At 48.4% G+C, this 12,773-nt stretch overlaps 1 protein-coding gene across 1 annotated transcript in view; it reads right to left on the reverse strand.

Moving 5' to 3' along the window:
- The window catches only part of LOC147663678 (uncharacterized), a 97,856-nt gene that overhangs the window by 23,012 nt on the left and 62,071 nt on the right, over positions 1-12,773 (reverse strand). Inside the window, exon 4 of the mRNA XM_086950269.1 lies at positions 5,529-5,777. Within this exon, the coding sequence (XP_086806395.1) occupies positions 5,529-5,777 (249 nt within the window). The remainder of the gene's footprint in view (positions 1-5,528; positions 5,778-12,773) is intronic.

Below are 12,773 nucleotides of genomic sequence, written 5' to 3' on the forward strand. Positions count from 1 at the left end.
AGGCCTGTTTCTATTGAGAGGGAACTGAACAGGTCTCCAGGTGGGGTCCAGTGTTCAAAATACAAAAGGGCTTCAAAAATGTTTTCCGTTTTAATGATCACTAGCCTACATATCACCTGAGCTGCTGTGCACGTCACCAAGGAACTCATTTTTGTGGCCTTCCGATACATGCCAGAGGCACCGCCTTAATACTTTAATTGAATTCGATGCCCCACATATTCACTTGTTGGCCCTTTGTTCAACGGGCTGTTATTTCCCAGTGGCAGTGAAACACATTTTCTTTTGCTCGGAACAAGCAAGAAACATGGATATTTCTCAAACTACAAATTACACTCCCTCTCCAGGACAGGCTGTCCATCAACTTGCTTGCCGCTGAACATCAGCCTCAGGATCTACATTGTGAATTTGTTCTATGTCCTGATGAAGAATATTGTTGGAAATGGCCCTTTCTGCAGGGTCACCCCAAACTTTTTGCCTCCCCCCGCTTTAAACATCGTAACATTGGCTTACCCACAATTGGCATATTTAATTTACTTATAAGTCCCTAGTAAAGTGCTCTATATGCACCCACAGCTTGTAAATTAAATGCTACCAATAGGTTGACCTGGCAAGTTAACCCTCTTGCCAGGCCCACCTTGCTTTTAAAGCATTTAAGTCAACCCCAAGGAAGGCCTTGGGCAGCCAAAGGGCAGAGTGCAGTGTATTTAAAAAGTAGGACATGCACTTAAGCTTTGCATGTCCTAGTGGTCAAAAACTCAAATTCGTATATCCTCACGAAAAAGGTTGCATACCTCCCTATAGTGAGTCTGAAGCCAGAGCAGGAAAGAAAAGGACTTGTGCACCTTAAAATCATCTCATTGAAATTTCTTCCACTCCTAAGCCCAAGTAGGTACATGTACTACACCTAGGTCACCACAAACTCAGAACACTGCTACCAGGAAGGATTAGTGTGCAGCTGGAGAAACTGCCACTTTGCTGAACTACTTTGTTGTGGTGGCCTGTTGCCCTCTTGCCTGGGAGTGAGAAGGACTGGATCTGCCTCTCTACATACCCGAGCCCAAGTATCTCCAAGGGTTCGTTGGCTTGCATCCAGTTTCTGAAGTCTACAGGATATCAAACACTTCTCTTCAAGCTACAAACAGCACCTGGACTTTGCTTGCTCCAAGTCTTGCTCTGCCAAGTGGTTTCAATCCAGTCCAGGGCCCTTGGAAGAGAGTATAAAGTGCTGCAACAACCACAACCAATGCAGCGCCTGATGCGTGGAGCAAATTAACGCATCGCCACTACAGCGTGGAGAAATCCGTGCAACACCCTCAGTACTGCTGCCCTCCAAAATAAAATCGCATTTGCGCAGAGAAATCCAGCGCATTACTCGGCTTCACCCTACTTCATGCGTTTGTGACCAAGATTAAGGTACGTTGCGGAGCGGGCTGTATGTAGGTCCTGTATCCGGCCAGTGCTCTATTGTGGTTGGCCTGAACTCTTGACTTTGTCCGAGTCTAGGGCAACCTATTAACCTTTTAATCGCGTACTGCTTCTAAGCGCAATTTTTGCATTTAATGTTTAAAATTTCAAATTCATATCTTGACTTCTACGAATTGTATTGTCATCTTAGTTTATATATAAAATTATTCTTTATTTTTCTAATCTGGTGTGGTCTTTCTGTGGTGTTTTCACTGTGTTACTGTTTGATGTTTTGCCCATATACTTTACACACTGCCTCTTTAATTAAGCCTGCCTGCTCTGTGCCAAGCTACCAAAGGGTGAGCACAGGTTAATATAAGGTACGTTACAGACTTACCCTGACTAAGGTTGCGGTTCCTGCTTTGACAGGGTACATAACTCTGCCAACCAGAAAACCAATTTCTAACAACATGCAACCACTTTAAGGTCTAAACACCATCAACACTCTGGCGAATAGACTGGCTTGAATTCTAACTCCATCAAGGAGCACTGAACTCTTCCATTCTACGTCAGGACCTGGGCTGAAGACTAGTTTCTTTCTTCACTTTTTTCTCCAGCAGCGTTTAAAAAAAAAACACATCTTCAAACAAACAACATTATGCATGAATCCTTGGGAAAGAGAAAAAATTCCATCCAATCGGAGGGCTGGAGCTTCCTATAACGGTTCTTGTCACCTCTCTACCTTCCTCTTTATTCGCTGCTCCAGCAGCACTAAGATAAGGGTCTCTTGCTTATTCATATGCACATAAGAGGTTTGCTGTAGCAGATGCTTGGTTTATTCCTATTGTTCTGTAGGATTGATTGTGCTTGCAGCGACCGCTCAGCTGACTGCTTTCCGACCGGGGGGGAACGTTTGTGTTCCTACGCGGTCACACTGTGCTGCCCGCTCCAGTGCGGTCTACTGACTGCTAGGGGGCCCGCTTACCTATTTTCTCTTATGCGCTAAGCGAGTCTCTACCCCCCGGCAAGCCGGACACATCAGCTTCACTCGCCAAGCGCAGTGTCCCACATCGGGCCGCACTGGTGATATCGGGGGAAGAATTAGGCTGTACAGGCCCATATTTGGCAGCGCTACACAAACTATTTAAATTTGAAGGCACAGACTGGAGATGAACACCCACATCGCGGATAGGACTGCCTCACAAGGCAGAATTGGGAGGGGGGGCTTTCTCAGGTGGCCAACTGCCCTTTTAAAGTAAGGCTGCAGGTGCCAGGACCCCTAGAAGGGTAATAATGCAACCCCCCAGTGGGATCCTACTCACCCCATGTGAGGGTGTCACCCAGTGTGGTCCGCACCCCCCTAGTGACGCCACTGTCCTAAAATCTTACAGACATCTTCCTGTGATTAATTGCTCCCTCGTTTTTAATCCTTCAACAAGAAGAAGTTGGAGAACACTGAGGGATTTATGGAGGAGAACACTACCTCCCCATAGATGATGACTTTTGACAAGTGATGGATCCTTACAACTTTAGGGCTGTAACACAGGTGGTAGCCACCCGGGAGAGGAAAATTATGCAGTTGGACTCCATGACCAAAGGGAAGACACCTCTGGACCTAGTGCCCTCATCCCTCCAGAGCAGCAGGCTAAGCATGACTCTGAGAAGCACAAGCTCCCCAGTGAACAAGGAGTCAATCTGGATGCATTCGAGCACCTTAAAAAGGCCTTTGACTCCAAGCCATCACAAACAAACTATACCCCAAACTACGGATACCCCAGCGGCCCCTCCTTCCGTCCTGCAGCCCGACACAAGGGTTGCTGATGACTCCCCTAATACGTCAGATGGATATGTGGACTCGGGACGCTCGTGACGCCAGTCTAACCTCTTTCTTGCCCGCTCTTGACCCCGCTACAGATATAGCGAAAAATCTGGAAGCGGATTTATTGGATCCGGACAATCTGCTTTATATGTGTTTGGCAGAGTGGTGTCCAGCGCCCAAGGTGACCGCATACATGGCGATTAGGCTCAGGAAACCCCTGACTGAAGAGGGGAGGAGCTGCCTCTGGGCACAATGCCCTAGAACTTAGTTTTAGGGAAAAGTAGCCCTCATACCAGAGATAGACAACAAGATGGCTACCTTTCTTGCCAAATTTGTCCATGACCCAAAAAAGGGCATCAACAGGTCCTTGCGCACCTGCCAAGATAAACTTCTGGATGTGGCAGGACCCCTAGCTAAGATCATGGATGTGGCCGAAGATGCAAAAGCTTCCAGAGCGCTGGTTTACCCCGACAATCTTTCCAGCTGGGCCCAGAGCACTATTACCTTTCTGGGGAATGCCAGCTGCTCAATTTCAACTCAACGGCACAGGTCACTACTCAGTAAGAAAGACCACAAATTTAGGGCACTTGCTACCTCAGAGGCCAGCACAGTGGCTCAGGGTAACTTGTTTGGGGAGCAGTTAATCCATTAATTAGGCAAGTTAGTCAATACGCTCGATAACCTTGACAAAGCCCAGACAGACATTGATAAAACGTGTTTTTTCACCTTGTGTTTTTGTTGGAGCCGGTCGTGGACAGGGGTGCCTAACCAGCTACAATTTCCAACAAGCATCAGGCAGAGGAACCGACTCTCGCCATGGTCAGTGGTCAGGACTCCTCTAAGTTCGCAAACTTCTTCCCGACACGATCCTACCCCTCCAGGGGTGCCCAAGGAGAATCCAGGGGAAGGCAGAGTGATGCAATTTGAGCAACTGGGAGGCTCTTTCCACAGATGTGTGGGTTCTCCAAACGTTGAAAGGCTATCAGATAGAATTTTATGGTACCCGGACCAAACCTCACAAACCTAGAACCCTGTCCTTCTCCCTGAACCAAGCCAGATTGGTACATTTAGAGGTGTCCCTCATAAAAAAAGGAGCAAAAGAGGGAGCAAATAACCAGGACGCCCTTCACTCATAAGCTTCACAACAAAAAAGCCTGGTTATTAAAACACACAGCACACATCTCTAGTTTCCATTAAATGGGTTTTATATCTCACTTATCGGTAAGGCTACGCTCATTTATTTAGTCATGCCCACCCGTATGTGTGAATCATTACTAAAATCTAAACTACCCATATCAGGTCACCGGACCATCAGCCAACGGTCTCAAAATGGGCACATTAACAGTTATAAAGAAAAAAAATTATAAAGATATAAAGGAAGGCGAGTCAGACAGTGCCTCAAGTAAGCTCAATCATGGAGCTACTGGTTGATACTCACCTGTTTGCTCACTGTCATCTGCACTTTGACAGAAAAAGGTAATACCCTAACTCAAAACATAATGTGATGAAAAAAAGGTGTATAAATGCAGGTGATATCCATCCACCATCTACACCCCGTAATGTAATAAAAAAGTGAATACCCCAAGCACTAAAATAGAGGTGTGAACATCTATCCCACATATTTTAATTTTTACCTAAGGGTTCACACTCAATTTAGAAACGCAGCATGCATCGACCATTTTTAACCTGAACGGCCGACATGTTTCATTGCCCAACAAATTTGCGGCAATTTCATCAGGGCATGGGGACACATCTCCACCTCAACAAAATGCACTGGACTAAGACGTTGCCAGGTGGACTCCTACAAGCAACTCCCTCTGGGAGGACCTGAAGGATAACTACCCCTCTCCCCCCCACAACTCACTGCAGCCGAGAACACTGCGGGGCCAGGTGGACGTGTATCAATACTCCAGGACCTTCTAATCAATTTTTGGTCACGATTGACATTGAATCACTCAAAACTAGCATCCCCCAGGATGCCACGCTGGTAGCAGCAGCGCTTGCACTTGGGGGGTGCGAGTGGTTCTATGATACTCCCCCGTCATTTGTTCTTAAATGTATTGAACTAGCCTTGACAAGGAATTTTTTCGGCTATTGAGATCAACTGTACTTACAGGTCTCTGGGATCTCAATGGGGGCAACTTTTGTGCATCACGTCTCTAACCCCTTTTTACAATATCTATCTCGATGGAAGAGCTATATAGATGAAGTGCTATGTATATGGTCAGGTCCTGAGGCTTAACTACGGCTGGAACACAGACAGCTTCTCATATATAAATACAAGGAAAAAACATTTGAGCCTCACCGTCAATCGTGAAATTGTAGACTGCATGCTGCCAGCCCCTCTCACCACACATCACGCTGCACTGGACGTATCCGACGGCTTCTGCACTGGGAATCTGCAAGCTGTGATTACCAGACAGCAACTGAGAGGCTGGCACATATTTCTCATTGTAGGACCAAACTACAGTGACAGCTTTTCCAGTGAAGCGGCAGTGCAGGAACACATCATTTTCAGACTGTGTAGCTACAACTGAAACGTTGCAGACAGGATCTGCAAGAAAACAGACTATATTTAGAAAATAAAAATTCAATAGTTCAATTAAAAATACGAGTCATGTACAGAAGATCTTAAAGTTCTATTGAGTTGCTAAGATCAGATTTATATTCTAGAAAACTGAATGACACCAAGAAATGTTGGTGCAATTAATGAATAAAATCAGCTAAAGACTCCAAGATTCACTTGCGTTATAGTTTTAATTAACGCATTTTGGAAGTACAAAAGTGTAAACCGAATAGTGCCCACACCGCCATCGCTCGCTCCACTTGCACCCAATACATTCACAACCAAGAAGACTCATGAGACATAATTGTGGGAAAACGGTGGTGCAGGTTTATTTGCATACAAATAGCAGATAGGTGGGTCATCTTACAGGCGATCCAAGACGGCAGCCCCTCGCTGACCCGCCTGCCTAATTAGCCAATTTGCACGGTAAGTCGATGCTCTTGACGGTGCAATACTTTTAATAGTTATCTCGTTTACTCCCGCCCCCCCTGTCGGGGCGGAGCGATGAGGCACACCCCCGGTCGGTTTAGGCCCCCCGACCGCCCGAAGGACTAACGGGGCGCCGACGTTGTTTCCTGGAACCCCCTCGGCTCCAGGTTCTTGGCTCGGGCACCCCTACTGTGCCAGGCAGAGGTATTGCTGTCTCCTTCTGCCGCAGAGGTACCCTTACTGTCCATCTGCTTCAAGATCGCCCTGTGACTCCGCCTGCAACACAAAACAGACCATTAATTGTTCACACCAACCTGCTGCTCTGCCGCTGGGTCTGGGCCAGGGTGGGAACAGCGCAGAGTAGTCAAGACGAAACGCGGCGGAAAGAGGAAGGACAGAACCAGGCCGGCCTAGATAAAGGCCCTAGGACCGCCCACCACCTTACATGCTCGCCCTGCATTGGCCACCCCCAAAGGGGGCGGCACCCTGACTGTCGCGCTGATGACGTTTTGCTCGCGAGGCATGTGTCACTAAGACGCTGTCTCGCGTTATCTCCCCTTCGCGTCGCGCGGCCAGCGGCATATTTTTCTAAAGAAAAAAAATACCTCACTTGCAATCCAGGTATATTCATGGCATGCAGGTAAACAAACCTACTCGTTTGGATTGTGAAACAGTCAAGTCCAAACCTAATTCTAATATATTTGAATTGGGTAAACGACAGGAAGATCTAGGGCAATTGTGTATACATCAGGAGCATTCTAAGGTCTATGCCAGTGTGACAGTACAACTAATCTACATAAATCTGTTAATACGCTATTCTCTAGCCTAAATGGAGAACTTTTAACAAGTAATTAAAACATTCACTTGCAGAGAGGTAAAACTGAAGATAAAAGTAAACTTTCAAGACTATTCCAGGCCCCCATAGCTATAAGAATGACTTGGGAGGCAGGTAATAGCCATTAGTATTGTATATTGAAATCCTAATTAACTGTTGTTGTGGTCATCTCAAGATTAGTCAGACATAGCCACCTTGTGGCAGACTGTCACAAACCCCAGTGTTGACAATTAAGTGCCGGTGCCGAGCACCGGAAACCGCTGGCTCAAATTAAGCACTGGTTTTAACGCTATTCTCTCCAGCTTCAAGAACTTTTCTTCTTTGAACTACAAGGCTCTGGTTAATTAGCGATCTAAAAGATAAAAATTTGGGCTCAAATCTTGACCACTATGAAGGCAATTCTCAGTTATCTAATCCACTCAGACATCTATTGTAGTCCTCTTTGGCAACATCAAACTAAGGTGGATTGCCTCATTATATGGAGCAGCTTATGAACAGTAAAAGAAATTACCTTAGCGGAGGAAGAGATCCCTGCCAATCACACACTGGCATTAGCTGCTTTGGACATTCATGGCTATGAAGCTATCCTCAAGTGAAATGTCGGACCACTGTAAACTTAAACACTGTGAGGCTCTCTTCCATAGTAAGCGGTCACAGGCGATCCCTTCTGTTCACCCCCCCTCCCCCCCAAGTCTGAGATCTCCAAATGTGTTCATTTGCTAGATCAGTACATGTTGTGTTTTACGGGGATCATAGGTGTCATTCTCCAGTCTGCCTGTGCTGTTAGTTCCCATTCGGTTCTCCCTCTTTTCTAGTTGAGCAGGTGCCATGTACTCTGCTGTCCACTTCATTTAGGCATGCTATGTACTTTATTTTAAGTGCACCATTTCAAGATCCGTTTACTTAAGTGCAAATGCAACCAGATGGTGCTGATTAGTTAAAATCATCTGTTTTGCTGCCAACCTCAAGGTCGACTAATGCTGGTCTGTTCTTTATTAGTTCAACTGCTTAACGGGTGTTGCTGATGAGTTAAAAGCTTCTGGTTCTTGCGGACCTTAGGGCGTCTGATGCTCATCAAATTATTTGTTCAACTGTCCTGACTGGTGGTAATGAGGCAAGCTTTCGGTTGACCTCAAGGTCTTCTGGTATGCTTGCTTGTTGTTTGTTATGTGTATTTGTAAAGCGCACCATCACCCAGGATGGTATCCTGGCATTGCTTTTTTCAGCTGCCCTGATTTTTAAGTAAAGGCCTCCATTCCCTGCCTCAGTTTCCTGCCAGATTGCCAAAGACAGCTTCCTAATTGACAGGAAACACTACCATATCTTCAGGAAGGTTCCTGTGTTTAATGTTTGTTTACTGAACCTTCAATTTCCGGCCTTATTCTCCACTGGAGACAGCCTTCAAAATTAAAAGGCTTTAGATAAACAACTGTATAAATACAGCTTTCAAACTCAGTCCCCTGCTTGGCATCCTTGATCAGTCTTGAGCGAGAGCTGTGCCTTCCACCAGCACCATCCTTGGATTCTGACCCCCGCCGCATGCAACAAGAATAACCTGGAATTTCTTCAACTGGAAGCTGCCAACAACCTTGAACCCAGGAAAATGATCGATCAACCAGCAATCCCTCTTGGAACTCCGGCCCCTCGAGACACCTCCCAACAACTTTGAACCCTGTAACCTGGCTGATCAGCCAGTGACGCCAAGCCCCCATTGCCTTCACTACGACCATCTCGCCAGTTAACGGTCCAGCTGTTCTGGCCCTTCAAACAGCCATTAGCTTAGTGCACTAACCAGGCGCTTCTAGTTTTGCTATCCCCCTTTCTTCAAGGACTCCCTTAAAATTTGAGTTTCAATTAAAGGCCTTGGCTAAAGGAGAAAGACTAGTTGTGTCTAGTAACACAATGTTAAGGACAGAAAGATATCAGAATCACCCAAGCAGAGACTAAAGGAAACGCACTCAAGATTCAGTGAGCAGGATTGTAGAGCATTCATGTATGATTGTATGAAATGAGTGTGTTCTTCTTGCAGAACACTTAACCTGACTGAAGGAGAACTTCTGCCAAGAAAGGTGACACTATCCTGTAGGGCGTATCTCTCTGCACCGGGAGAGCACGCCTTTGCACCGAGGCCTTGCTGGGTAATGCACACCACACTTTGCAGATCGCCCCTGGACGCGGGTGGGAACTACAAAGCCACAGAGCAGGTCCCGCAGCGCGGGAGACCTCTCTGCACAGGAAGAGCACGACTTTGCACCGAGCCCTTGCTGGGTAACGCACACCGCACTTTGCAGATCCCCCCTGGACACGGGTGGGAACTACAAAGCCACAGAGTAGGTTCTGCTGCCCGGGACATGCGTGGGGCGCGCCTAGGCTCGGCCCGGGCCAAGATGGGCCCGTCTTAGCCAGTCATAGGTCAAAGTAGGCTGGGCTGGGCCAAGGCTCTTGGTTGTGTGGTCGAGGAGCATGCCAACTCCACAGCGACTGTTGCTCTATAATGCCAGCTAAAAGAGCGGGTGAGTCTGTGCCGCTGGGCGTTACCTTCTTTCGTAATCCGGTGTCATGTATTCCCCCCTCCTCTCCTCTTCGTGAAGGCACCTGGATTTGCCGCGATCCGGCTCAGGAAACAAGCTGCGGCACGGACTAAAGCGGAACTACAAGGACCAGCATGCTTACCGAGGTCGGTGCGACGACCGGGAACGCCTACATATAGCCGGCCTCATCATAGCCCCGGCGTCGGATATTAAGCTCCATTGTCGACACCGAGGGCTGCATTGACCTACGCACCGAGGCGTTAGCCATGATCGGCCGCCCTGAGATCGAGAGAGGTACGCGAGCCAAGGGGTCCTTTAACAGCATCTCACTACCCGATCCTACAGAACCAGGTGTCAGCTGGACACCAATTGTGTACTCCGGACGAAGATCAGAGGAGACGCCGACTGCAGGGGTGACTGCATCGTCTCGTTTACTTTCATTTGGAATCACAGAACAGGAACCTAGGAGTACGGAGCCAAGATCGAGCAGCTGCTCTCTGCCCCCGTCCTAGTTACCCGTGAAAGCGTACATTGCGAAATACACTAGCAGAGACGCACGCCAAGGAGGTGTTGCCGCGTCTCTGCACTTCATAGCACTTTAGACGTGGCTAAGGTGCACAGGCTGAGCACACAAAACGGAGGAGGTCGAGCTCCTGCTCCCTTCATAGCTGGTGGGAACTGCATGTGGTAGAGTGCCCAGCTGGGCCTCCCTAGTTTGTGGTTTCCCGGCAAAAGCAACACACGCCATTAGCAGCATACGAACGGCATTTTCGGCCGCTTCTTAGCACAGCGCCCTCAGTTGGCGAATACCGGGACCGGTATTCTTGCGTAGGATGATGGGAGCCTAAATCAGGCACAGGGAACCGTGCTGCTAATGGGTATCGTTGACTTTCCCTTATACTTATAACATTTCTGGATCTTTGTCATTTGAACATACTATGTTTACTTATTGGTTCTTTACGTTTATACAGACCTTCCTTTCCTTTGATCCAATAAATACAATTGATCCAGTACAACGGTTTGGGGTCTGATTCTCTTGCCTGGTCTTTCCCCGATCCCGGGTATTCCAGAGGTTACAAAATATCCGACCCAACTTTAACCAAACCCTGGTCGGGCTGAAGACTATGGCGTCCTTGGACGACGTGTTGGCAGCCTTGGCCGCGGTTAAAATCGAGCTTGCCGCATTCAGGCAGGAAGCATCAGACTTAAAAGCAAGGTTCGATGCTCTCCAGAGGAACCCGCTTGACGCTTGACCTCCCTCCACTACTCCCTCCTCTGCAGTGGTGGTGGAGATGCCCGTCTCTATCCCTTTGGCAACACCCGAGAGGTACAGTGGAGACCCAAACACTGTACAGGTGTTTCTTACTCAAATCACCTTACATCTGTCGTGCAAACCCAAGGCGTTCCCCACCAGCCAAGCAAGGGTGGCTTTTCTCATCTCATACCTGGCGGGGAACGCAGCGGAATGGGCTGTACCATTGGTGAGCAGGGATGACCCCCTTCTTTGCGATTGGGGTGCCTTTCGTGAGGAATTCTTAAAAGTATTCGACCGAAGGGCTGACTCCTACACCGCAGATAGGGAGATGCTGGAGCTGCGTCAGGCCTTCCGGCGTCTGGTGGCCGAAACCAAGTGGCCTATCTCCAAACAAACGGCGCTATTTCACCAAGGCTTGAGCGACAAACTCAAGGACGTCGTGGCGCAGATAGACCCACAACCCAAGACGTGTGAAGGACTCAAACCTGGTAATGCGGTTGGATCATAGGTTGAGCGAGCGGAAAGGAGACCACAAAAGAAAAGGAAAACCTTTGCCTTCTTATGTGTCCCCCGGAAACCCCGAGTCCGGTTCCGTCGCAAAACCAGAACCGATGGACATCGGAGCCATCCGGGCTAGTCTGACCACTTCAGAAAAGGAATCACGCCGCAAACAAGGCCTATTCCTATATTGCTGCAAGAAGGGGCATTACGTTCGTGAGTGCCCTGGCAAACCAAAAGGCAGTCGGTCTCGGCCAACCAAGACCGTAACAGCAGCGGTTGAAGGGCCGTCGGAAAAATGATGGACTCCCTGAACAGCGAAGGGGCTTCATGGAGTCACGTATGCATCACTTCTTTGTCTTGCCTAGAGCAGGCGCACCAGCAACACCTATTTATCACGGTGTACCTAGGACATACAGGCACAATGGATACCCGTGGTGGCAATGGTGGACTCCGGGGCCACCGGTCTTTAAATGGACCAGAAGGAAGCACTGCGATTGGGCATAACCCTCATCCCCAAGGAAGTCCCTGAGGACGTGTATGCTGTGGATGGACGACGACTGGTAACCAGACCCATTGAGCATCACACGGGGGAACTTCTTGTGAAGTATGGAGTATGGCACAAAGAAGTGATAGATTTCAATATCATTCGAGCACCACAGTACGGAGTGATTTTGGTTCTGCCCTGGCTACAAAAGCACAACCCCTCGATCAATTGGAAGGCTCATGAGCTTCAGATGACGTCTGTTTTGCCTAGAACAGTGCCGTTCAGGTCAAGGACCACGCCAAAGGCTTAGTACACAGGGTAGCCACCGCAGCGGAGAAAGAGGTTGACTTTCCTAACACTTACCACAGTTATAGCGACGTCTTTGACAAGGTAAGGGCAGAGGTGCTCCCCCCACACAGGATATACGATTGTCAAATCGACTTGGTTCCGGGAGCATGTGTACCTAGCGGCAGACTGTATGCTTTAACAGAGCCAGAAAACCTGCATCTACGCTCCTATCTTGACAAGCAACTGGGGTTGGGGTTCGTGAGGCCTTCTAAGTCCCCGGCGGCGTCACCCCTCTTCTTCATACCGAATGCCAATGGGGAGCAGAGGCCTTGTGTAGGCTTTAGGGCCCTGAATGCAATCACCGTAAAGAACAGGTACCCCTTGCCCCTCATCAGCGTGCTGCTGGAACAAGTGAAGATGGCCCGTATCTACACAAAACTGGACCTCAAGGGGGCATATCACCTGGTACGCATGCGGAAGGGCGACGAGTGGAAGACCGCATTTAAGATCAGATACGGCCTTTTCGAGTACCTCGTCATGCCGTTTGGGCTCTGCAATGCCCCTGCGGCTTTTCAATTCTTCCTCAATGAGGTGTTCCGAGACATCCTGGACGTGTACGTGGTAGTGTACATAGACGATATCCTCATATATTTCAACACGG

The sequence above is a fragment of the Lissotriton vulgaris genome, unplaced genomic scaffold, assembly GCF_964263255.1.
Source record: "Lissotriton vulgaris unplaced genomic scaffold, aLisVul1.2 SCAFFOLD_1698, whole genome shotgun sequence".
In the NCBI taxonomy this organism is placed as follows: domain Eukaryota; kingdom Metazoa; phylum Chordata; class Amphibia; order Caudata; family Salamandridae; genus Lissotriton; species Lissotriton vulgaris.